This window comes from Artemia franciscana, chromosome 4, assembly GCF_032884065.1.
Source record: "Artemia franciscana chromosome 4, ASM3288406v1, whole genome shotgun sequence".
Taxonomy (NCBI): domain Eukaryota; kingdom Metazoa; phylum Arthropoda; class Branchiopoda; order Anostraca; family Artemiidae; genus Artemia; species Artemia franciscana.
Genome location: NC_088866.1, coordinates 28,903,002 through 28,930,485, shown reverse-complemented (window position 1 = coordinate 28,930,485; position 27,484 = coordinate 28,903,002). Strand labels below are relative to the sequence as shown.

At 35.5% G+C, this 27,484-nt stretch overlaps 1 protein-coding gene across 1 annotated transcript in view; it reads left to right on the top strand.

Moving 5' to 3' along the window:
• The window catches only part of LOC136026261 (very-long-chain 3-oxoacyl-CoA reductase-like), a 58,640-nt gene that overhangs the window by 3,854 nt on the left and 27,302 nt on the right, over window positions 1-27,484 (top strand). The window contains exons 3-4 of the mRNA XM_065702643.1: window positions 17,930-17,976; window positions 26,083-26,158. Of these exons, the coding sequence (XP_065558715.1) occupies window positions 17,930-17,976; window positions 26,083-26,158 (123 nt within the window). The remainder of the gene's footprint in view (window positions 1-17,929; window positions 17,977-26,082; window positions 26,159-27,484) is intronic.

Below are 27,484 nucleotides of genomic sequence, written 5' to 3'. Positions count from 1 at the left end.
CAAAATGCATATTTCCATGAAGTTTTGATACATGACATTTCTTCAAATTAATCATGGTTGTAGCGATAGCTGAAAACTAGTAAAGAGCAAACAACAGCTCATAGTTACCAACAGTTAAAAAACGCGTTTTTTGTTAAAAAAAAACTCTCTAGTGGAAACAAAACTGCATTCTGACACTGATTCTGGAATGATAACTATTATTCTTAAAAGTAAAATTTACTACGAAAAGAAATTTATAGTGATTTTGAAAATAAGCCTGAAACCCCTTGAAAATGGTATCAGGTAAAAATGAAAAGTGTACCACTGGAATAAGCATGGTCGAAAACCTGGACTAGGGAAATTACACTCCCCCTCCTTGAACAACAAGGATAATCACTTTTTTGCATCGGTAGCACTAATGTGTCTCCCGTTTTTTTCTTTTTTTCCAGCAGGCATAGCAGGTTACTAGAGTATTACAAGCTTTAAAGATTAGTTTGTTGCTGTCAGGCTACATACTCACCTTTAACTCTGAAACCAAAATTCTTGATTTTTATACTTGACTTTTGTGTTTTCAGTAAAGCGCTAGTTTTCTATAATCCTAGAAAACATAGGGAAACATAATCAGTTGGTTCATTTGTACTATTTATTTTGATATATATTAAATAGGCTGTGAAGTAATAATTTTTGTCCGTTTTAAGTTTCAACTTCACGCTTTACTTCCCTTGGAATTTTTTTTTAATTATTTAACGGTAAACAAGCTATTTTGACGGCATCAAGCGACGGGAAAATTCATGGGAAATATATAAATTGCACTATATTTTTGACCATGAGTGGGTGGGGGGTTGGTAGTGTTAAAATAAAGTGAAGTGGTTTTGGGGATTACATATTGTTTTTTCAAATTTTCTCAAGTAATTTTCTGAATTTTATAACGTTGGCTTTTGGTGGGGTAAACCACTGAAATAGAACGTTTTAAGACGTTCTAAAATATTTACTAATACATTTCCTTAATGTGAACCAATAAACTTTACCCCTTCCCTCTAATAGTAAGATATATGATTTGAGGTGTGCACACGCAAGGACTTTTCCTTATGCTTATTGCCGCTAGCTTACTTTTTTGCCGTCAAATCAAGTTGAAGGAAAGAATCATGTATGTGAAATCATTGCGAATCAAACAGTTCGTGGTGACGAACTGTAGTAAGGAGCGACCCGGCTCAATAGTAACCGAAACTCCAAAAAATAGAATTTTGATACCAATAGTTACATCAAAAGAGTCGCATTTTAATGCTGATTTTAAATATATTGGTTTCATCAAGATCAGCCTAAAAGTCATACAATCACGAAAATCACACCATCAGATTCAGCGTATCAGAGAACCTTTTTATTGAAGTTTCAAGCCCCTATCTACAAAAATGTGGAATTTCGCATTTTTTGCCAGAAGACAGATCATGGATGCGTGTTTATTTGTTTTTTTGTTTTTTCCCCAGAGGTGATCTTATCGACTCAGTGGTCCTAGATTGTCGCGAGAGGGCTCACTCTAACGGAATTAAAAGTTGTAGTGTCCTTTTTAAGTGACCAAAAAAGTGGGAGGGCCCGTAGGCCCCCTCCCACGCTCATTTTTTCTCCAAAGTCACCGGATCAAAATTCTGAGATAGCCATTTTACTCACCAGAGTCGAAAAACCTAATAACTATTTCTTTAGGGACGACTTACTCCCCCACAGTCCCCGTGGGAGGGGCTGCAAGTTACAAACTTTGACCTGTGTTTACATATAGTAATGGTTACTGGGAAGTATACAGACGTTTTCAAGGGGGATCTTTTTGGTTTAGGGGGGAGAGTTGAGGGAGGGGGGTTACGGGGCAGGATATAACCATGGAGAAACTTCTCATGGGGGAAGAGAATTTCAATGAAGGGGGCGTAGGATTTTCTAGCATTATTTGAAAAAGCAATGAAAAAATAAATATGAAAAGTTTTTTCTACTGAAAGTAAGGAGCAGCATTGAAACTTAAAACGAACAAAATTATTACACATATGAGGGTTTTACCTCCTCGTTATACCTAACTCTTTACGCTAAAGTATTTTTAGTAATTTCAACTATTTATTCTACGGCCTTTGTGATTTAGTGGCCATTCTTAAGGAAATGGGACAAAATTGAAGCTTTAGTGTAAAGAGCGAGGTTTCCACGAGGGTTGAACCCCCTCATATACACAATAAAAACATACGAATATAGAAGTTCGTTACGTAAGTTAATTCGTAAGTTACGTATATTCTTTACCAATGAAAAAATTTGTAAAATATTAAAAGTTCTAGTTGCTTTTTTAAGTAGTGAAAAAATTGGAGGGCAACTAGGCCTCCTCCCTCACTCATTCTTCTAAAAATCTTGCGATTAATTGCAATTAATTAATATGCAAATTTCGTTTTAATTATTTATGTGCGGAGAGCCAAGATCAAAACATGCATTAATTCAAAAACGTCCAGAAATTAAATAAAAAAAAAGTTTTTTTTTTAAATGAAAGTAAGGAGCAACATTAAAACTTAAAACGAACAGAAATTACTCCGTATATGAAAGAGGCTTTTCCTCCTCAACGCCCCCTCTTTACGCTAAAGTTTCTTACTGTTTTAAAAATAGAGTTAAGAGAAAGAGTCAAACTTTAGCGTAAAGAGCGGGGCGTTGAGGAGGAAAAGGCCCTTTTATATACGGAGTAATTTCTGTTCGTTTTAAGTTTTAATGTTGCTCCTTACTTTCATTTAAAAAAAAACTTGTTTTTTTTATTTAATATACAATAAAGGGTAGATATTTTAGCATTAGGGTTGGGGGTTAAAGTTTATTAGTCCACCTTAAGGTTGAAATTAGGAAGTATCCTTTCATTCTTAGTAGAATGTTTCAAGTAGTTTTCAGGACTTCACGGTGTTTCCTTCTGAGTCAGACTTTTGTATATAACCTAGGCCCACCTCCGTCCTCGATAGGTGGAGGAGGGATCTTGGATGAAATTTTGATGATTGTGGTTATTTATTTTGGAAGAACAATAAATAAAGAATCAAATGGAATATTTTTTTCCATCTGATTCTGCCCTAACAGCAGCAACTAGCAAATAACTTAGCAATTAGATTTAGCAATTAGAATTAGCAATTAGCAAAAAACAGCAATTAGCAAGTATACCAGATTCGTACTATTTTTAATAATTTAGAGTCAGTTTAATACAATGATATCCCCCAAGCAAACTCTTACAGAAGAATTAACGCTGGAAGAGGATAAGAATCAGAAAAGGACTAAGGGTGATGGGGTTGGTCCAAAGGGCCTAGTGGTTGGTCCCTCCGGAAGGAAACACTACAAAATTTGGAAAATTATTTTTCGGAAAATTAATTCTAAAATACTTACTTATATCATTCCTTAAAGCGTATCCCTTTACTCCCCCCCCCGAAATGGTCAAATATATAGCTGAAATTATATTTTCCCGGTGTAGTCTATTTCCTACTGCTTGATGCAGTTGACGTTGCATGTTTACTGTTAAATTAATCTGAAGAAAAGGGCCACGTATGGAAAACCCTTTGTGCGTATAACTGAACCTCATTCAACACAACCCCGATTAACTCAACCCCCATTTATCTCAAAACCGTTGGCTCAGATCCCTTTCAGCTCAATCCCATTCAACTCAAAACCCTTGCAACTCAACCTCATTCAGTTGTTGAACGGAGTTCAGTTGAACAAGGTGTAGCTAATGGGTTGAATTGAACGAGGTTCAGTTAAACTGTTGTTCAGTTGTATGCACAGCGGATTTTACCTACATGGCCCTTTTCTTCAAACTAGTTTAACCGTAAAGAAGCTACAAGCAGCGTCAACAGCATTTCCTCCAGACTTCTCTAGAAGTCTTCTGCTGCAACGTCAAGAAGTCTGCAGCGTCAACTGCATTTCCTCCAGACTTCTCTAGAAGTCTTCTGCTGCAACGTCAACTGCTTTTCGCTCTGATTTCTCCAGGTACCCATTTAGAGCTGGGTCAACTCTGGCTTAGCTTACAAAGTCACACCATTGACTACAACAGAGAATTATTGAAGGCAGGTTGTCCAGAACGCATTATATTAAATACATATCCTAACCACCTCTATATATTAAATATTTAATTAAAATACATCTGTATATTAGTTTATCTCACTGAGACTAAACTAATTATCTCCGAATGCAGACAGAGAAACTGGTTTTACTCAGATCAAGAACTTGAGTGTGGTCGGGATAACTAACAAATACCGAATGAACAAACTTGTTGTTGAGCCTAAGGACTTACTTAAAAAGGAAACAATTGGGGCGAGATGGATAGACTTGAAGTGACGTCCCTTCAAATATAGATAAAGATAAGGGTTTTTATCCGTTTATTGGGATTGCTTGTTATGTTTATTTAAGCTCAATATTTAAACGCTCAAATATGCGAGTTTAAACCACACCATCTAGCATCATTAAATCCCTTACAAGAAGCAAATCAACTTCCTAATACAGTCGGCTTTATGTTGGATTTATTGTGTTTCAATTTGCTTTTAACTTTGGTTTGGTAAATTTAAACAACGCATTAATAAGCGGGTACTAATAACATAGGCAGAACTGGGAAGTATTTTTAACGAATTCCCCTTCGAGTGCCCCCTCCTAAAAAAATATTAATGCAGGCTACATCATCCTGCGTTACAATTTTTGGGAATTTTAGGCTATTGGGTAAATGAACAGGGTAATTAATTGATCAAGAGTCTAAATTTGTCCCCGCCCGTTTATTAGTTACTTGTAATTTTAACAATGAACGAAACAACCCTAAACTCGTTGATGGGTCGCAATTTGCAGTTCAGGTCGCAGTTCAAATCCCTCCTAACTATGCAGTTTGGCTACGTTAATTTAAAAGATATTGTGGCCTATATTATTAAGACCTATCCTAATACCTATAAAAACTTAACTTATTGTATCAATCAATATGAAGTACAAAAATAGCCATTTTTCAATAAAAATTCAGAAAAAAATGTATTTTTCAGAAACATGGGGGAAATTTTGCGAAATGAGTCGGCAATGTTGGGGTATAATGCTCCCTGCCTTCTACCGAATTGACGCCAGCGGACGCAAAAACTTCTAAATATCCTAAAAATCAGATACGGAAAAGGGATTATATCAATTGATAGTGTGTGGCTAGATTAGGCATGTTGGCCCAAACCTTTGTTTGCAAAAAAATCGCCTTCTGATTTACCGTAACGCCAAGAAAAAGGTTTTCCTTGAAAAATGACCCTGGAAAAAGTTTCTATTCTAGTTATCCCGTTGTATTACGCAATCACGCATGCGCTTGTGGATATAAGCGAGTTCTAACTAAACAGGTTTTCCATTGTAGAGATTTTCAGCTGTATAATCTTATTAATTGAACAGGTTGTATATCCGCATTACTGTTGTTTGTATAGTATATTGCGTTCGATGATGAATATTTAGTAAAAGCAATTATCTACCCCATAAACTAAACCTCAAAATTGGATAAGATGGTACAGGGGCGGATCTAGAAAAAAATCTTGGGGTGCCACTGGACCAAGGAGCCAATGTGATTCAAGCGTAATCATAGGTGGGGATGTAGATAACGCTTTCGTCAGACAGTTTGTTTGTGTGAATCTGGTTGGTGCTGATGTAAAATGACAAAGAAACCTCTTTAAAAGCGAATACAATTTTCTTATAGCAGTAAAACGTGTATTAACGCCAGACGCGAGCAGATTCTTTGATGAATAAATTACTATGGTTTCATTGAGACTTTTTAAACGAGTAGGCAAGACTAATTTTTCTTTTTTTTTTCTTTGGAGCTTATAAAAAAAATAATTAATGGGGAAAACTCTAATTTCTAAGAGTGGAAATGTAACTTTTTTTGCAAGAGGTAGAGAATTGTAAAGCAGCTCCTTGATCCTCTAAAAGATTCCTACGTTTTCTATAAAACGTACTATATAAACGTACTATATAAAACGTATTATATTATATACGCTTATATAATACTATTATAATACTATTATAATAATAATATTTATATACGCTTATATAAAACATACTATTTAAGCGTGCAGTTGTGCTGTTTCTATAAGCGTGCAGTTGAAACCAACTGCATGCCTGGTTGCTGTGGAATATCTGAGGAGCACTTGAAATGTGGAGGTCCTGCCTTGTTGCTTTGACAGCTAGAAAATGTTTTGAAGTCTTCCACGACAAGCAAAGGAATATTTGGTTTTTACTTGTGCCAAGGGCTCCTTTTTTTTGAGGATTCTTTAATCGGAACCAGAACCAAAATATGGAATGGGTCGTGTCCCCCACTGTCAAAGCTGATTTTTTTGTCAAAAAGGAAAGTATTTATATTATGATGTTTATTACAATCCCTACCCATACCGTGGCAGGGTTTAATACCCATACAAGCCTAATAATGATAGAGGAAAATTTAAAATATGAGTGTAAATAGATATTTTATATTGAAATAATATCATGTACACTATCACAAAGTATTACTACTGTAATGTAAAATAGTTCCATTTTCTACTATTGCCATTCTAGATATACCTTTGTCTTACAATCATAAGCCTGTAGAAAGCTCGTTAATTCCTCGGATTTCATGTTCCATCCATCTTACAGCTGGCAATGTAGTACCCATTTGAAGTTTTGTTTTTAGCAGGAGAATTCGGATTAAATGACATTAATGTAATATCTTGAGCGTGTACACCCCCCCTTCTTTAATCTGAAATGTAAACTAGAAGAAAGATCAATTTACCCATCCCTGAAAGTATTTTCTACTCCTTGTTTGAATTGTAAACCACAAAAAAAAAAATAAATAAAAATAAATCAGTGTCTCATCAGAGTAAGGGGTAATGTCCTTTACTAGCCCTTAATAGCCTTACATTGTATGATTTGTAACCAAAAAACTTTTAAATTTCCTTAAAAAATGCATAGATTTAAAAAATACACAGAATTTATAAGAAAATAAAGTCTAATGAAATGCTGGAGTTAGATTAGTAGTAACAGGGGCTCCAACATGAAGGTCCTCCAGCGTCATCCCCTCCCGTCCCTCCCTCCCCGCACTTCAAACAATAAAACCAACACCCAACACCTAGCCATTTTTTTCTATGGTAATATTAAGCTATATGATGTATCCTAGGTAATTGGCTGGGTCAGTAAGGTTAAGGCCTCATTCAAGTGCTCACTGCCTCTATACCTCATATACCCCTTGGTAGCACTGCGGATTAAGGTTCTGCATGGCAATACGTGGCCCAGGAATTGATCCCCTCTGCAGCAAGGATGGGAAGCAGGCTTGCTACTTGTCCCTGAAAAAAATATACAGCAACTGAAAAGTTGATTTTGACGTACTGTGCACTAGCTATGGCTCAAAAGCCGTGATTACCATCGTGGGGCACAGGCCCAGCGGTGGGGCATGGCATATTTTGGTGGGTCATGGGCAGGACTTGCACCCTTTGGCTGACTATACTTTAGAGCCTAAATTTTGAAAAAAAAACATATTTTATGTGAATGACATCACATTCGTATGCATAAAAAAAAGATACATGATAGTATTGCAAGAACGTCATGCATTGTATAAAAAGTGTTGTATTCAGACACTATATTTCATTAGTATTAAATAAGTTGAAAGGACGACTAGAAAAAAAAATATCTAGTTGGTTTACCAGATAACAATGACCTTTTGAGCTTCCTTCAGGTGAATACATATGATATTTAAATATTACAAAGGGGGCATTAAGATTTTAGAAACTCCTAGGTGGGGCATCACTCAAAATCGGTTGGGAACCACTGCTCTAGAGGGATTATTAGGCACTATTTAGAAAATCAAGCGATATTTCGACCAGCCTCTGATTCTTCAAATTATGTTATTATCTGCAGATGACCATAAGTATCTTCCACTTATGTTCCACTTATGTTATGTTCCACTTATGTTATATAGCTGGCCTTAGAAACTTCCAACCACAATGGCTCAAAACTAGTTTTTCGTATTTAAAATGTTCTGATTTTGGACGACCTATAGCAAGAATATACCTATTAACGCTTGAGCAATGTTTACCAAAACTAACAAAACTACAACTTCGAGTATATACCCCGATCTTAGCTCATGTGAAAGAAAATGAAAGTATGTTGCGAAATTCAGGTTGGAACTACTTTACACGCTAAAGATATATTACTATCGCAACAAAATTGCCCAATTCTTTTTCGTAATCACGTGAATTCTTCAGTCTAAACTATAATTCTGCTACTATTTTTTGTTTGTATTTCGACCTCAGTTTTATTCACACACCCTATTGGGTCTGGTATAATAATCATGAAGACAAGATAATCATGAAGACAAGAAATAAGATCGTAACTACTAAAAAATTTACGAGATACACGGAAATTACAAGCCGTCGTAGCTTTATACCTTCTAACGCTAAAACACTGATGAATACCCCACCCTAATCCTGCTCAAAGTATCTGCATTGGCTACCTTCCAAGAAATCTTCATGCATTCTAATTTTTTCTTCAATCTCGTCTCGTCCAGTTGAGGGTTGCTAGATGGGGCGCATGGGGCGCATTTGTGCCAATTGGGCACTTTTTGAGGTGGCTGCGTATTGAATTTTGAAGTCGGCGCATTGTGCAGTTTTTTTGTGGAAAATTGTTCATTAATTAGCGGAATATATCGATTTTTGGTGGAGGTGGCGGTAACTTTAAACCCTACATCTAGCAATGCTAGTCTAGTCATAATAATGTGGAGGTTAACAAAGGGGAAATAAAAATATCCCAAATAACATATAAATAAAAGCTGCGTAACGAATAACATTTGTTCGAATCAATAATTGGGATTAATTTATTCTGAGATGACAGATTGTCACTATGTTGTTGTCTGGTTGTTGATCAAACAGTTCGTGGTAACGAACTGTAGTAAGGAGCGACCCGGCTCAATAGTAAACGAAACTCTAAATAACGGAATTTTGATGCTAAAATATACATCAAAAGAATCGGATTTTTATGCTGATTTTAAATATATAAGTTTCATCAAATTTGGTCTTTGTCATCAAAAGTTACGAGCTTGAGAAAATTTGTCTTATTTTAGAAAATAGGGGAAACACACCCTAAAAGTCACAGAATCTTAACGAAAATCACACCATCGCATTCAGCGTATCAGAGAACCCTATAGCAAAATTTTCAAGCTCCTATCTACAAAAATGCGGAATTTCGTATTTTTTGCCAGAAGACAAATCACGGGTGCGTGTTTATTTGTTTGTTTTTTTGTTGTTTTTTTTTTCCCCAGGGGTCATCGTATCGACCAAGTGGTCCTAGAATGTTGCAAGAGGGCTCATTCTAACGGAAATGAAAAGTTCTAGTGCCCTTTTTAAGTGAAAAAAAATTGGAGGGCACCTAGGCCCCCTCCCACGCTCATTTTTTCTCCAAAGTCAACAGATCAAAATTTTGAGATAGCCATTTTGTTCCGCATAGTCAAAAACCATAATAACTATGTCTTTGGGAATGACTTACTCCCCTACAGTCCCTGGGGGAGGGGCTGCAAGTTACAAACTTCGACCAGTGTTTACATATAATAAAGGTTATTGGGAAATGTACAGTCGCTTTCAGGGGATTTTTTTTTTGGTTTTGGGGGTGGGGTTGAGGGGAGGGGGCTACGTGGGAGGATCTTTCCTTGGAGAAATATGTCACGGGGGAACAGAAATTCAATGAAAAGGGCGCAGGATTTTCTAAAATTACTATAAAAAAAATGAAAAAATTAACATGGAAAAATTCTTTCAATTGAAAGTAAGGAGTACCATTGAAACTTAAAACGAACAGAGATTATTACGCATATGAGGGGTTCTAAAAATACTTTAGCATAAAGAGCGAGGTATTTAGGAGGAGATAAATACCTCGCTCCTTATGCTAGAGTATTTTTAGTAATTTCAACTATTTATTCTACGGCCTTTCTGATTCAGGGGTCATTCTTAAACAATCGGCACAAAACTTACGATTTAGTGTAAAGAGCGAGGTATTAACGAGGGTACAAACCCCCTCATATACATAATAAAAATTTAAGAATATAAAAGTTTGTTACGTAAGTTAATTCTTAAGTTACGTATATTTTTTACTAATAAAAAAATTCGTTAAAAATTAAAATTTATAGTTGCCTTTTTGTGTAACCGAAAAATTGCATGGCAACTAGGCCTCCTTCTCCATCCCATATTTCTCAAAATCGTCTGATCAAAACTAAGAGAAAGCCATTTAGCCAAAAAAGGAATTAAAATGTAAATTTCATTTTTATAATTTATGTGTGGAGAGCCAAAATCAAACATGCATTAATTCAAAAACGTTCAGAAATTACATAAAAAAACTAGTTTTTCTAACTGAAAGTAAGGAGCGACATTGAAACTTAAAACGAACAGAAATTACTCCGTATATGAAATGGGTTGTCCCCTCCGCAATCCTTCGCTCTTTACGCTAAAGTTTGACTCTTTGCCACAATTCTGCATTTTAAGACAATTAAAAGCTTTAGCATAAAGAGCGAGGGATTGCGGAGGGGACAACCCATTTCATATACGGAGTAATTTCTGTTCGTTTTAAGTTTCAATGTCGCTCCTTACTTTCAGTTAGAAAAACTAGTTTTTTTTATGTAATTTTCATCTGAGATGTGGTTCCACGACCAAATGCCTGTTACTTGTTTTTTACTTAATGTCTTCAAATGGTGTCTAAGCGCCGTGCAGTAACTACACCCCCCCACCCCAAAAAACAACAAAAAACGGTACAACGCGTACCCCCATTAAACACTTCTTGCACCCATGGGGTTACACTTATCACACTTTGAGAAACACTGATCTTGAGGATATGCTTAAGCTAACTAAGTTCTTATCACAATATATATATATATATATATATATATATATATATATATATATATATATATATATATATATATATATATATACTGAGCGGGATCGAAGCACTTGGTTCAAGAAACCGCATATGGCACCTCGTCACCGGGGCGCTTTGTCACCTCGCACCTCGTCACTGGGCTTTGTTCCCAGAATATCCTGATTTATCTACTAGCTCTTACTCTGGCTTTTTAATGTCAATGCTTCTTCTTCATCACAGCACATGCAACTTATTTAAGTATGGTAGAAATTTATTGTCTCATTGAAAATTTGACGAATAATCAATTTGTGGGTTTACTCAAGGGCGCGCGCTTAGAGCATATCGGGTAGATGTTATCGTTGCGAATGCCAAGTAAAAGACCTTTCCCCCCTTAAATACTATATCCGGATTCTTATGCTCTCCTATACGTCCCCAATTTGAGTGAAGGTACCTCATAAGAAGCCCTGTAAAAATATTTCACGCACGCTTTTGTAAAGTGGGTTCCCTTGGAAAGGTCAATTTTTCTCGAAGGCGAAACAGCTATTCTGGCCATGACAACATCTCGTTATTAACAGAAATAATACTTGGATTCTAATTAAATTTCAGGTTTGTACCATTTAAACAGACTGTGCCTTCGATGTACATTAACTTGGACCAATTAAAAATTCGGTAAAATTCTAGTTAATTGACTTCTTGCTATCTCAGAAAGGGTTTAGGTCAGGAAAATGAAACTTTCAGGGATGGGTCTACAGGCTAAAGTATGTCCCGGGAAGGTATTTTAAAGTACCCACCTCCAATCCTTCTCCCTCTAGAGGGCCTTGAAATTTGCCTACATGACAGGTCTATACCTATTGAAATTTTGACAGAACAACATTTTACCTTAATTTTCAGTTACTAGTTGCTTTTTCTCTGCCTTTAGTTCTGAAAATGCAAGGAATTTTGAGCCATATCAATGTTTTTTTTTTAGAATTTAGGGAATGTATTTGCATATCTTTAAAACCTTATGAAATGGAATTGAGCAAAGTTATGAAGCTGAAAACAATTTTGTTCTACTTCAATTAAGCAGAAGATCTATTTTGCAAGGTTTCACTGTTATAACACACACATTTTTAAAGGTCATCAAAGGTCAGGGCACTCTAGAGGGAGAAGGAGTGGAGGTAGTTGCTTCAAAATACCTTCCCGGGACATACTTTAGTCTGTAGAGTCATCCCTGAAAGTTTCATTTTCCTAACCTAAACCCTTTCTGAGATAGCAAGAAGTCAATTAACTAGAATTTTACCAAAAAATCGACAAAATCATTTTAGCTGTAAATAGTCCGCCAAAAACTAAAACAAATTCTTTTTAAAACAACAAGGCTAGAGAAATCGGCTTTGAAGTTACTCCGTTACGTCAAAATTCTCATTTACGAAAAAATCTCATTTTGTATTTTTCTTTGATAATTGCTGACAAATATTAAAATATTATATATTGTGCAAATGTTCGTGCAGGAAATTTGCAAATTTGTAAAGTTTTACTAGAAATTTCCGGCAGGAACAAAGGAACTGGTGCAGAAATTTTGCTGAGAAACATTCAATTGGATAAGAATGGAATACTCAACTGTAGAGCAATGGAACAACCGCGGTGTTAGGCTGAAGAGTATTCGCTTGAAACATGAGTTTGATATGTCCTCGTATCTCAAATATAATTGAAATATAAAAGAAATCTAAAACCACCTCGATCAACAAGTACTTGCACAAAGTTAGCATTTATTTTGTAGCCTATAATTAAAAAAATTGTTTTATGTGACCAATATTAATTGCTTGATTTATTTTTATCTCTGCACAGCAGTCTATTGCGTCTGAACTCTTGAAAATATTTCTGAGAAACTTGCTCAGAAAATTCAAATGGAAGACACTAACCCAAAGGATCGTATAGGTGATAATGCTGCACACTTTTTCGTTTCTCTCATAAATTCAAAAAAAAGCGCTAAAGGTAAACGGGTCAAATGCAGCTGAATTTTTTCCCTTTTACACTTGATGGAATTGTATCACCCAATGGTTGTATATCTTTTCATCTCTGCATCAGAGTTTAAATTTGCCTGAACTCTTGAGAATATTTATGAGAAACATGCTCAGAAAATTCAGACAGGAGGCATATTCCCCACTCGAAGCATCGTACCAGTGATAGCGGGGCACAGTTTTCTTTTCACTCATAACTTTTCATAGAAAAAGTGCTAAAGGTAAGCAGGTACCGTGGAACTGAAGTTATCCCCTTTTATGTTTCTTCGAGTGGTATCTTCCTAATGATCTAGCTTTAAGATGTGGGAATCAAGTTCACCGCCAGTAGTTGAACAGAGTTGCTTAGAGAGCACATACCTGTTTTATTCCATTAGAGAGCACATACCTGTTTTGTTCCATTAGAGAGCACATACCTGTTTTATTCCATTAGAGAGCACATACCTGTTTTATTCCATTAGAGAGCACATACCTGTTTTATTCCAAATTCAGCCAATAATTCTCCAGATTCTTCGTCGTGAACTTGCACTCTGCTCTTGATTAGTCATATTACAGATTAATGCGCTTGATAAACATGATCGGCAATCCGTTTTTCTCTAGAATTGCCCATGTTTTCTGCATAGTGATCGTGTCAAAAACGGCAGCGAAATCTAGGAATATTAGAATTAGAGATCAAGTTTGACTTTCAAATTGCCCGATGATGATTCAAAGTGCAAAGATATCGTCACTGCAACTTCGACTTGCTTGGAAGCCAGCTTGGTTTTCTTAGACTCTTTTTTTCTCTTGGCTCACTGAAGAGAATCATCTTATAGAAAGGGAGAATGCTTTGTGTCTTCTTCTCTTTTAAAAATGTTTTAGTCCTTTAAAGTTTCTTAAGGATACCATGGAGCTGCTTAATAGTCACCTTTGGGAATTCCCTAACCCTTAAGGTAGGGAGATGGTTCTTGTGAACCTTGGTGGCGTTAATAATATCAGCTCTAGCTGGAAGGCCCAATTCAACATTGTAGATTTTAACAACATTATAGATGTCTGGGGCTTATGATGGAAATAGGATTATTGGAGTCGGAAGGCTATCCTTCTCTCTTCTCATTCTATTCGCTGCTTCAAGATGCAGCGGAAATTTGCAACAACAAGCTTGTCATCAGACAAAGACTCGAGCCTCTGTTGACCCCCTTATAAGTGCATGAATCTAGCTCTAAGATTTTCCACTGCTAGCGTAGAAGGATGCTGTTTATTTTTGCCTTTGTAATACTATCGTCAATAAGTAAGACTGGCGATACTGCAAGCGATACGGGAATCCTGCATTGTTGTCCTTGAAAGAGCATATTTATCAGAACCCTTTCATGGCCTGATTCGAATTTCTACTCAGTCCGTTAACTATGTGATTTTTCAGACTGCGATTAGTGAAGTTGTATTTTCGTTTGTGTAACAGAATAGCTCAACTGTAACCAAAACTCTAAAAAACATAATTTTGATGTCAACAGATATCTCTGACGAAAACAAATAAATGTCACACTGTGCCAATATTGTTCTTTACACCTATTATACCAAATATATAAGATTTATTAAGTTTAGGATTACCCATTAGAGTACCCATTCAGAGTGATCGGAGGGTGGATACCCACCCCTTTGGGGTTGTCATTCTCAAAGACATAGTTTCCGGACCTTTTAACTACGCTGAACAAAATAGTCATCTCAAAACTTTGATTGGATGTGTTTCGGAAAATGGTGGGCGTGGGAAGGTGGTCAGTTGCCCTGAGACCACTTTTGACTGTTAAAAAGAGCACTAGCCCTTTCAGTGTCCATTCGAATGAGCTCTTTCAGAAGTTTATAAGACAACAAATGGCCACCTCAAAATTTCTATCAGATGTATTTTGGGAAAATACGAGGTGTGTGAAGAGGGGGAGAGTATCCACCCTCCGATCACTCTAAATCTCAAAAAAAGGCGCTAAAAATTCCGATTAGCAATCCAATAAGCCCCCTTCGAAGTTCATGCGATCACCCTTTCTATATATACCATATATACCCCATGGGCATAACTTACAGCAATGCCCTAAGGGCTCTGCGGGGGTATCATCCTCAAAGCAATTGTTTCAGACCTTTCAATTACGTTGAACAAAAAAGATACAACAAAATTTAGATGGATGTGTTAGGAGAAATGGTGGGCGTGGGATGGTAAACTACAACCCTTGCCCTGAGGACTGTAAGGGGGGGGGGTTGTCATCCTCAAATACATAATTTCCGGACCTTTCATCAACATTTAACAAAAGAGCGGCAGAGGGGGGTTTAGTTGCCCTCCAATCACTTTAAACTATTAAAAAGAGTACTAGCCCTTTCGGTTTCCAATCAAATGAGCCTTTTTGAATTTTTTACGACAACAAATGTTCGTCTCAAAGTTTCCATCAGATGCATTATGGTTAAATACGGGGTGTGGGGGAGGGATGTCCACCCTCCGATCACTCTGAATGTTAAAAATGGCACTAGAACGTCTGATTTCCAAACAAAAGAGGTCATTCCGGAGTTTTTGCGATCACCCTTTCTATAGACCTTATACGCCCCCAGGCCATAACTTACAACCCTTGCCCTGAGGGCTGTGGTGGGGGAGGGTTTGTCATTCTCAAAGACATAATTTGCGGACTTTTTAACTATGTTAAACGTAACAGGCATCTCAAAATATGGATTGAATGTGTTTGGGAAAATCATGGGCGTGGGAGGGGGTTAGTTGCCCTGCAATCACTTTTGACTATTAGAATGATGACTAACCCTTTCAATGTTCAATCGAATGAGCTCTTTTCAAAGCCTATGAGACAACAAATGTTCACCTCAAAATTTCTATAAGATGCATTTTGGGAAAATATGAGGTATTTGAAGGGGTGGGGGGTTATACATCCTCTGATCACTCCGAATCTCAAAAAGGGCACTAAAACTTCTGATTAGCAATCAAATGAGCTCCCTTCGAAGTTTATACGATCACCCTTTCTATATATACCATATATGCCCCCAAGGCATAATTTACAACCCTTGCTCTGGCGACTCTGGAGGGAGGGTGTAACTCTAAAAGATACAATTTCCGAACCTTTCGATTACGTTGAACAAAATGGCTATTTTAAAATTTTCATAAGATGTTTCTAGAGAAATGGTGGGCGTGGAAGGGGTTATTTAACCCTCCAATCACTTTTGACTATTAAAAAGGGTACTGACCCTTTCAATTTCCAATCGAATAAGCTATTGAAGCTTCAACGACTACAAATGGCTATCTCAAAATTTCTATCAGATCCATTTCGGGTAAATACGAAGTGTGTGTGGGGGGGGGGGGTATCCACCCTCCGATCACTCTGAATCTTAAAAAGGCCACTAGAAGTTTTTAATACCAATCCAATAACCCCCCCTGCGAAGTTTATACGATCATCCTTTCTATATATACCTTAAACGGACCTATATATAATTTTTTATATTACGGACCTATATAATATAATTTTTATATCATTTGTTTTCCCCTGCCACCGAGACTTTTGTATTTTATTTTAAGAGTTTTTTGTTTTTATTTTGTTTACTTGCTCGTGTGTTTAAATACATTTAGCTACAATAATTTGGTGGCATAAAAATAAATATTTTCCAATGCATAAAAAAATTAAATGAAAACTTGATATCCAAAGATCATTTCTGTAAACATTTTGTGAGTGAGAAAAAGGAGGAAAGGTATTTGATGAAAACACAAAAACTTCTAAGCATTTTGAGTATTAACGACACAACGGAAACATTATGGATCAAGATCTTATAAAAGGTGGATTATAACGATAAAAAAACGAATAAAGGTCAGATTGTACTAAATTTTACTGTCAGGTATCGCTGTTAACCCGGAGTCACTATATATATTTGAAATGGAAGAAAAGAATAAATAGCAAAAAGCAGCTAGAAGTTGGTCACTATTCTTTTATCTATGGCAACAGTTCCAAAATTTACCGACCGATTTTTACGCCAATTTCATCCATCTCTTTGTAAAAGTTATCGCATATGTTGTGATTTTTCCCTGTAATCAAAGCTTAATTTTATTGGATTTCATTGCCGTGATCTGTCGGATTGAAGGTAAATTGTGTCTTTTAAAGACATGTTCTGAAAAACTCAGAAGTATCAACCTTAGAGAATAAAAAATCAACCTTTAGTACTTTAGTAGGTCAGATCCAATAGAGAATCAACTTTTAGTACTCTTTAGACGCGCGATCTGTTTCCGTATCAATTGACTCGTACCGCACCACTTTTTGGACAGTCGGAATCGCATTGGGTCTGAAAATACGGGGCTTATAAATGATTTAAAATCAACTAGGCTATTTAATTAGTTAATTAATTAATTACTATATAAATTATTAATAAATTAAGTAATTAATTATGGTCAGCTGCTGCAAACTACTGCAAGTTGCTCAGGACAAAATGTTCTAGAATATATGATTTAATTAAATTAGGTTTTAAACCCCTCCACCCTATTTAAATGAAGGGTCTCTCGTGCAGAGTTTGAAAAGGAATCACAAAATGAACTTTTTGAGGGTTCAGGCCTCATGAGCTGTGAGTAACTTTGAGGAATGGGCAATCTTGAATTCATTTTGGTAGATATCTATGACTATCTCAAAATTTTGATTCGATGCCACAGGGGATATGTGGGGGTGCTAGGAAACGTGGGCCTTCGGGGATTTGGTGTGCCACAAGCCCAAAATGTACCTTCAATCATATGCATTTAAATTCCTTGCGATATTTTGGTTTCAGTAAGGTGTAGCATGTCTACCATTTCTACTAAGATATATCTGTGTAGAACGGATCAATTCATAACTTGTGGCTATGTTGACCCCCCTCCATTGGAGGCATATTTTTAGACGTTTCGGCCGTTCACTCTCAAATGGCTATCTCAAAATTTGAATTCGATGCGATGGAGTTTATTAAGGTGCTCAGGGCAAATAAATGGCAGAAGAGGGGATCTGGATATCTTTTAAGGGGGTGGCACAATAAAGGGCACAAGAGGGGTCTGAATATCCTTTATGAGGGGGGGCACCAAAACTTTCATTATCCAGTTGAATGAACCTTTTCCAAAATATAGTATTCAATTTTTCTTGCAGTTGTGACAGGATCGACTGATGGCATTGGAAAGGCATTTGCTCAAGAGGTAAGTCTCATAATATTTTAACCTTGATTTGCAACATATTTATGTTTAAACAAATGTGCTTAAGAAAAATTGAAGCAATTTTTTAAGGTTCTCACAGCCAAATATACTAAAAATTAAAAATACGTTTTTTTTTTTGTCCCTTTAGCGTACCTGAAACAAATTTCGAGACTGAAAATGAACCTAAGGAGCGGTCATGATCTAAGCAGTCTTTAATAGTCAAACAGTCCGTGAAAGTGACTCGGCTCAACAGCAACCGAAACTCTGAAACCGGTATTTTGATATTAATAGATTACAGTGCTTATTATGCTGGTTTCAAATATATAAGATTCATTAAGTTTAGTGTTACCCATCAAAAGCTACGAGCCTGAGAAAATTTTCTGAGAGTGGATTTTCCAAGGGAATATATTCCGTGGGGAAGGAAGTTTATATTGGGGGATGAACTTTCTAGGGGAAATTTAACACTGGGGGAATTTTCTAGGATTACTATATGAAATTCTTTTTTTTTATCTTACTTTCTCTTTTGTCCTCTCATTTTTACATTCGGAAATGTTAAGGGTAATTGTCCAGGGGAAATGTTCACCGGGTTGGAATTGTCTAGAGGATCTTCCCGTAATGTGATTTTCAACGGGAAAATTTCTCCATAGAGAAGTTTTCTGCGAGAACAGTTCTCGATGGGAGAATTTTCTTTGGGAGCAACTTTCCACTGGGGAGGTGGGGATATCAGGGGAAAATTCTCCATGGAGGGATGGATTTCCATCATATTTTAACATAAAATCAGAAATCAAAGTCTTTTTCAGCTGAAGTGTGCTAAGAAGAATTTTTCAGCCGGAATCGCTTGCAAGAAATTTTCCGGGGAGAATTTTCAGCGAGAATGGAATTGTCAGGGAGGAATTTTCCTGAGGGGGTATTTTACGCGGGATGGACCTTCCAGGGAGGAATTTTCCGCAAAGGAGGGAATTTTCCAGGGATAGGGGGAGGGGTAGGATTTCCTGACAATATGTAAAAAACGATCAAAAATCAGATAAAAACAGAAGTTTTTTATAACTGAAAGTGAGGAGCAACATTAAAACTTAAAACGAACTGAAACTATTACGCATATCAGGGGGGTTAACTTCTCCTCAAAACTTTGCTCTTTACTTTAAAGTTTGGCCTTTTGTCCCAATACTTTAAGAACAACTTCTGAAACACAAGGGACGTTGAAACACACCCCTTGTGATTCAGGAGAGCGTATACATGCAACTCCTTACTTTCAGTTGAAAAAACCCTTTTTTTTCGTTGAATGCTCACCGAATTTCATGTTGTATGTCACCCTAAGCCATTTTCACCTATTTGCTCTTTTATGGAGCCAGCGATATGAATGGTCCGATGAGTGACGACCGAACTCCTTGATTCTCTGATCAGAAGGAAAACCAAATAACTTCGTAATACCCACTTTATTTATAATCTAAAAACACTTTTTTTCTATAAAGTTTTTTTTATTTGACTCAACCGATAGAGGCTGACTTAGTTATTTATTAAATAAAAAAAAAACAGTTAACTTAAAACGAACAGAAATTACTCGGTATATGAAAGGGGCTGTTCCCTCCACGACGCCCAGCTCTTTACGCTAAAGTTTGACCCTTTCTCTCAACTCTAATGTTTAAAACAGTAAAAAAATTTTAGCGTAAAGACATACTTTGAGCTACAAAAAACTTGTTTTTTTATTTAATTTCTGAACATTTTCGAACTAAAGCATGTTTTGATTTTGGATCTTCGCATATGAATAATCAAAATGAAATTAGTATTTGATTTTTTTTTGGCTAAATGCTTTCTCTAAGCTTTGATTGGACGATTTTTAAAAAAAGGGTTGGGGGAGGAGGCCTAGTTGTCCTCCACTCTTTTGGCTACTCAAAAAGGCAGCTAGAACTTTTCATTTTTTACGAACGTTTTTATTAGTTAAAAATATACATAACTTACGAATTAACTTACGTAACAAACTTTTATATTCGTATATTTTTATTACGTATATGAGGAGGTTTGCCCCCTCGTTAATACCTCGCTCTTTAAACTAGGCTTAAATTTTGTCCTAAATCACAAAGACTGAGGAATAAATAGTTGAAATTACTAAAAATACTTTTGCATAAAGAGTGATGTATTTAGGAGAAATGAACACCTCATATGCGTAATAATTTCTGTTAATTTTAAGTTTTAATGCTGCTCCTCACTTTCAGTTGAAAAAACTTTTTCGTATTTACTTTTTCATTCTTTTTCATTTTAAATAATGCTAGAAAATCCTGCGTCTATTTAGGAAAATTCTCTTCCTCCATGGAAAGATTCTCCTACATAAACCCCTCCCCTCAATCCCCCAACCAAAAAATCCAAAATAACCAAAATAACCATTACTATATATAAATACTGGTCAAAGTTTGTAACTTGCAGCCCTCCCCCGGAGAATGTGCTGGAGTAAGTTGCCCCAAAGACATAGTTATTAGATTTTTCAACTATGCTGAACAAAATTGCTATCTCAAAATTTTGATCCGTTGACTTTGGGAAAAAATGAGCGTGGGAGGGGGCCTAGGTGCCCTCTAATTTTTTTGGTCTCTTAAAAAGGGCACTAGAACTTTTAATCTCCGTTAGAATGAGCCCTCTTACGACATTCTAGGACCACTGGATTCATACGATCTCCCCTGGGGAAAAGAAAAAACAAACAAAAAAAAAAAAAAACAAATAAACACGCACCCGTGATCAGTCTTCTTGCAAAAAATATGAAATTCCACATTTTTGTAGATAGGAGCTTGAAACTTCAACAGTAGGATTCTTTGATATGCGGAATGCGATTGTATGATTTTTGTTAAGATTCTATGACTTTTAGGATGTATTTCTCCCTATTTTCCAAAATAGGGCAAACTTTCTCAGGCTCGTAAATTTTTATGGCTAAGACTAAATTTGATGAAACTTATATATTTAAAGTCAGCAAAAAATCCAATTCTTTTGATGTATCTATTAGTATCAAAATTCCTTTTTTTTAGAGTTTCGTTTACTATTGAGCCGGGTCGCTCCTTACTACAGTTCGTTACCACGATCTTTTTGATTTAAATATAAGGATTCATTTCATAGAATTTCTATTAAAATGTAAAAATGTGAAAAAACAGTACTGAAATTACCAAAAAGTAAAATCAGCACTTAAGTACAAAGCTCAAGCTTTGCACAAAGACCGTATTAACTGTTCGTAGTAGCTTTATTTGATAATAGTACTTTAAACTTTTCTTTTAATTGAGTCCAAATTTTTAACATTCTTTTTTTGATACTGTAATGTTGGCTATTTTCTCAATATATATATATATATATATATATATATATATATATATATATATATATATATATATATATATATATATATATATATATAACAAGAGATGAGAAAGAGAGAGAAAAGACTGTCCTTAGTATTAAAACGTTTCTTGTCGATACAATCTTTAAATTTTGGTTACTTACAATAAATGTTTCTTTTTACCTTTTGTTTTATCTCTAGGGTGTGTAAGCTACCCGTTTGAATGGAGGCGTTTGGCATAATGGTCAAAATCTATAGTAGGCTTCATTTACTAACAGTTAATAGAGCAGAACCAGTTAGGCGAGTATGATTATATAAGGGCGAATAAAAAAACCTATTAAGCTTGTTTCGATACAGCTCTTTCTATGTTTTGCAACAGGTCATATTATGCAACAGGTTAATATACGAGAAGCTACTTTATTTTTGTACCTTTTTTTGTTTTAAATATCCTAATAAAGACATTTCCGCACATAAAAGGAATACCCCCCCCCCCCTCCATTCTCTTGAAGAATACCATCGCAAAAAAATCAGAAGTTGCAGCCTCAACCTTCACTTCTTTCCTTTTTGAATCCCCCTCCCCACAACTAAAGGTAAGACCTATGATAAGATACACAGGCTACTTGACATTTTAGTCCGGTTTTAAGGTAATTTAAGGACATAATACCAAATTGGTTGGGGAAATTTTTTTGAATAAAATGTAAAATATTTCAGTTCATTAGTAGTTCTACTGATTTTATTGTATATTATGCGTGACCTTCACTTCACTATGCTGAAAATAAACTCACTGTCCTCTGCCAGAACCTAAATTTTTACTTAAAATTTGGTTTAAATTTTGCGTTAATTTAAAACACAAAAATTTGATTTTGAGCTAAAGTACCAAGAAGAGTGTAAATAAGCTTTTATTTCTGAATTGATTAAGCAGAAATTTACACAGCCATGTATGTTCAAAAAAATGAAGGAATATTGTGAATTCGGTTTTAATGACAAAAGCACATAAAAAAACGAAAAGAGAAAAGTAGGTTTAAAATGAGCAAAAAATAAGCTAAAGACATATGGCTCGGAAGAGATTAAGAAAGAAAATATGTAGCTTTCCTTTGAAGGTGTAGTTTGTCTTCCGGAACCAACAATTTGTTACTTTTCGAATTTTTAAGGACGATTTTCAAGATTAACTAGTTAGTTTTGTTAATTTATTTTCATGGTTTAACGTGGCAACAGTGACGATAATGTGATATTACCCTAAAACCTTCACAATTTTTTGAATAAGAAAATAAAAATCTCAGAAAATCGCGGTTTTCAGCTATGAAATGACCTGAGTGGGGTCCAGGGAGCAATAAAAAGTTTTAATTTTGATGTCCCTAATGTCGAGATGCAAATCCAATAGTGCTATCAGAGTAGGTCGAACCTGCTGAAATTTCTAAGATACTACATAGCATCCTAATTTACCTACGTATTTTACTGGTTTTTCACTCCCAAAGCATAGTACGGACACATTAGAATAAAAAAAAAACTATTTACGTCTAGCAGAAAATGGAATGGCAAAAACAGGAAGAAAATGAAACTCAGAGATACTGGTGAAACTGATGATGAATCGCTGCATCTTTACCTATTTCACCCGTTTGAAAAGTAAAAACAAAAAAAAAACGCTTTTTTGTGATTTTCTCGAAAACTGGAAAAATGAAGAGAATGCTCTGGCTGGGGGTAGCCGAAATTATTCTATGCTCATAAATCATCCTTTAATACACAAGATAGGTGCGCAGGTCAAAATGTGGTGGTAGGATGAGAGTCTTGTCAGGGGGAGGGGGATAATGAGAAAAAAGATGCGTTTTGTCCACTGTTTTCCATTGTGCTCGGGAGGGTGCTTGGACTAATTTCAGAATAATCCTTCAACTTGTGTCCAGATAGCTTCATTTTAAGGGACCAATTTTTCCCAAATATTTTCCGATTAGCCAAAGCGACGTAAATAAGTTGGCGTATCGTTTTGTACCATTGGATTCGTACATCAAAATTCTGAACTCTAAAGTTATTTATTGCGCCAATAAGCTTTGAATTCAGATAAAATAAGTTGAAATTAATCTAAAAAAACACAAAGAAAGGCCGTTCTAAGGCAGAACGGTTCTATTTTCAAAGTCAAGATCATTACCATCAATACTTTTACTACTGTCAAGCCAGTATCAGTAATTCTATAGGCAGTATGACATTTTTTTTTTATTAAATTGATATTCACACCCTGTATATTCTTAAACTTAACACGTTCTATTTATTAGTACAAAGTATTTCCTGAATTTTTTGATTATCAAGACACTCAAAAGTTTCTATGTTTTCCAAAACAAGTTTTATCCCACAAACACAAAATAGAGTAGCCATATTATTGTGTTGCCATAATATGGTGTAGGCATAAAAATAGTTATAAGATTGAACCTTTGATATCAGAATTACTTTTTCATAATTTTTTATGACTAAGAAAATCTTATTTACAAAAAGAAGTAAAAAATCAAAAGCCTAAAACATACTTTCTTCTCTCGTTATAACATTTTTACATTATAACTCGACTCTACGATTTACAGAACATGAATGTATCTTCAGCAATCAGCACTGGCAAAAGAAATGATCAGGTCGATCTGCTACCAATATTAGTACTAACAACTCATTAGCGGCAAGCCGCCTGAGGCCAACACAGCTACTCACGATCCTAGAGTCAATGCATTTGCCCAAAATCTAACCTAATTTACCCTCACTTTTATTTACAACAAAATTGAACTGTCAAATTTAGTCTTTGTGTCATCTGTTGCCAAATTAGAAAACTGGGTATTTGATCAAATAGCTGGTTTTGCGATCTTGCATATACAACACAGTAAAGGCAATATACAGTAGCGAACAGTCCTATGCTATCTATTGAAAAAAATTGACACAGAACTAAAACCGCACAAGCTTCATGACCCCGCCTTCGCGCACGTGCTATGACAAATGTTTCCGATGGAAAACCAAGTAGCAGCTGAAACTATGGCTCTAACGTATACACTTCTGCTGACGTGTTGCTCTGACGGTCTGTCAACCTGCCTAATTACGCGCTATGAAATGTGTGTCATGTTTAGAGAAACATTTAACTGCTGTGTTTTACTTGTACTGTGATATACAAGGGTACCAGTCACTATCAAGTGCCCTGTCTTACTGCATTCTCCTGTAGCGACTCTTGATCCGACTGCTGAACCTCACGAACGTGTTCAGAGCTGTAGGTACTGGTAAAGGATATTGAACGGATACGACTAGGAATTGAACATGAAATTTGGAAATGCATTATTTTTATGCAACTTTTTTCACTATTAATAACTATTCTTGATCCAGTTTGGATTTGAGTATATGAATAATTTTATTACATCAATAATTGTGAATTAACTGCCCAACCAATTTCTACAACGAAAGTTGACTTAAAACCGTTTCACATAATGTCACAAAATAGCTCCAATGACATTTGACAGTAGGCTAGTGTTAACCATTGTTCTTTTTATTTCTGCGATGGCATGTTGAATTTCTCCTTTTGCGTAGCTTATTTATCACTTATAATAATTACTCGTGTTGTTTTTTAGCTTTGACTAAATGAATAAATGCTCAACCCACTTCTGCAAAAAAAACTTCACATAAAATCGTTTCGCCTACCATCACAAAATAGTTCTAATGACATTTGACAGTAGGAATGTTGAACTTTGTTCTTTTTATTTCTGCGAAATCATATTCGTGTAAAAAATAAACAAATAAAAAAAAAACAACAGGAAGGCGGAAAGTAGTTGCAAATACAATTTTTGTACATAACTGACACTTGCAGTTGCTAGTCTAAAAGCTAATTGCTTATGAACCACTTACATGGAATTTGACTATTTAAAATCTTCAGAAAATACCAATGAAAGCATCATTAATAAATAATTTATGATAAAATATGATTTGAAATTTACATTCAAATCAGTTGCTGTTTAGCTGAACGGAAGCAAATAATTTGGACGGGACTTGGCTACAATAGTGTAGTCAAATCTACAATAAAAACCCAAAAAGTATCTACAATCAATAAACACTCTACTATAAAACCATAGAAAATCAGCAATAGGATGAACTATTGCTCTGGCAAACCAAGGCAAATTTTTAGTATCGGATTGAATTAATTAAAATCAACAGTATAACCCATCTATGATAAACAATCAACACAAAACAATCTAAAATCTACGGCAAAAATAATTAATGCTTTGACAAACCACGAAAAATATTTGATTTTGGATTTATTATCTAACATCAAACATCTTAAATAAAAACTAATAAAGCCATCTACAATAAACAATTTGCATTATAAACCATGTAAAATCTCCAGTAAAAGAAGCTGCTGAGAAGAGTGAAGGCAAATAATTATCATTGGGAAAATTAATTAAAATCTAAAATCTGAAATGAGAACTGTTCAATTCATCCAAAATGAACAATCTGTAACTAAAAGGTTCTCAAATCGGCACTATGTATCAGTTGCAACTTAGGAGGAATGACCAATAACTGATATTGGATTTAATAGCCGGAATTTTTCTTTCCTCTTCTTTCTTCTCGTTTCTTCTTAGATTATCTTTAATCAATGTACGATTTTTTAAGGCAAAAATTCTCAAGATTAACTCATATTCTTTCATTCATTAACAACTCATTACTTCCATTTTATTCATTTAGTTCCGATATATTTCAAACATATATTTCATTATCTTTTTATTTCATATCCATTGATGACTCATTATTTTACTTTCCTCATTATTTTGATTTCAATTGTTTTCTAGTTGGCAAAGAATGGTATGAATATTGTGCTGATTAGCAGGTCAATGGACAAACTTGAAAATGTTGCCAGAGAAATTAGTAAGTATAAACAATTTTATGTCCTCGCATTTAAACAGAGAATATCTTGATTTTATTTTATTTTATATTTTTATTGTTTAATGATTGCCAGTTTCAGGTGCTATGGTTCATCAGAGTATTGTATATTCTTACGCGTCTTTCCTATTACTTTTTACAGACGCGACATGAAAGAAGCGGTAACTCGCTTTTTTTCAAGTTGTTCGATATGCTACAGAGGTTGTAAGTAGTTCAAGACAGGGCCATCACGTATGGGAGGGGGAAGGGGAACCCCCCTACCCCAATGATCTTGTTCGGTTAACGCGGTTGTTTTACCGACTCGTGCAGTGAATTTGCGTTTCGTATTTCAATTGGACATTAAGTTAATTGCTGATAAAAAAAAAAACAATTGGTAAAAATGATCAGCTAGTCGGTAAAATCTCTCGCTCTCCCGCCAAAACTTTTGGCTAGTTTGTGGGAGCATATAAAGTTTCATGTAAAAATTATCAGCTAGTCGGTAAAATCTCTCGCTCTCCCGCCAAAAATTTTGGCTAGTTTGTGGGAGCATATAAAGTTTCATGTAAAAATTATCAGCTAGTCGGTAAAATCTCTCGCTCTCCCGCCAAAAATTTTGGCTAGTTTGTGGGAGCATATAAAGTTTCATGTACAAATTATCAGCTAGTCGGTAAAATCTTTCGCTCTCCCGCCAAAAATTTTGGCTAGTTTGTGGGAGCATATAAAGTTTCATGTAAAAATGATCAGCTAGTCGGTAAAATCTCTCGCTCTCCCGCCAAAAATTTTGGCTAGTTTGTGGGAGCATATAAAGTTTCATGTACAAATTATCAGCTAGTCGGTAAAATCTCTCGCTCTCCCGCCAAAAATTTTGGCTAGTTTGTGGGAGCATATAAAGTTTCATTTACAAATTATCAGCTAGTCGGTAAAATCTTTCGCTCTCCCGCCAAAAATTTTGGCTAGTTTGTGGGAGCATATAAAGTTTCATGTAAAAATTATCAGCTAGTCGGTAAAATCTTTTGCTCTCCCGCCAAAAATTTTGGCTAGATTTAAATTAAAATTTAGGCCCTGTTTCAAGAAGCACGGTTGTGCCATTTAGCTTGTATTGTACATATACCAATTAAAATAAGGGGCAATTTCACGTTTACCGATTGCTGTTCCTGGGGATAGTATAAAGATTGTAATTAATACATGTTTTAGGCTAGTCCCCAACTAATATATTTTATCTTTCTTTGATTTTCCAATACTTGAGCTGCTTAAGTTAAAGCTTTCTATCCACCAACCCTATTTCCCCATAAAGCTTTCTCATCGGGCTCAATTCCGCAAGTTCACCCGAGC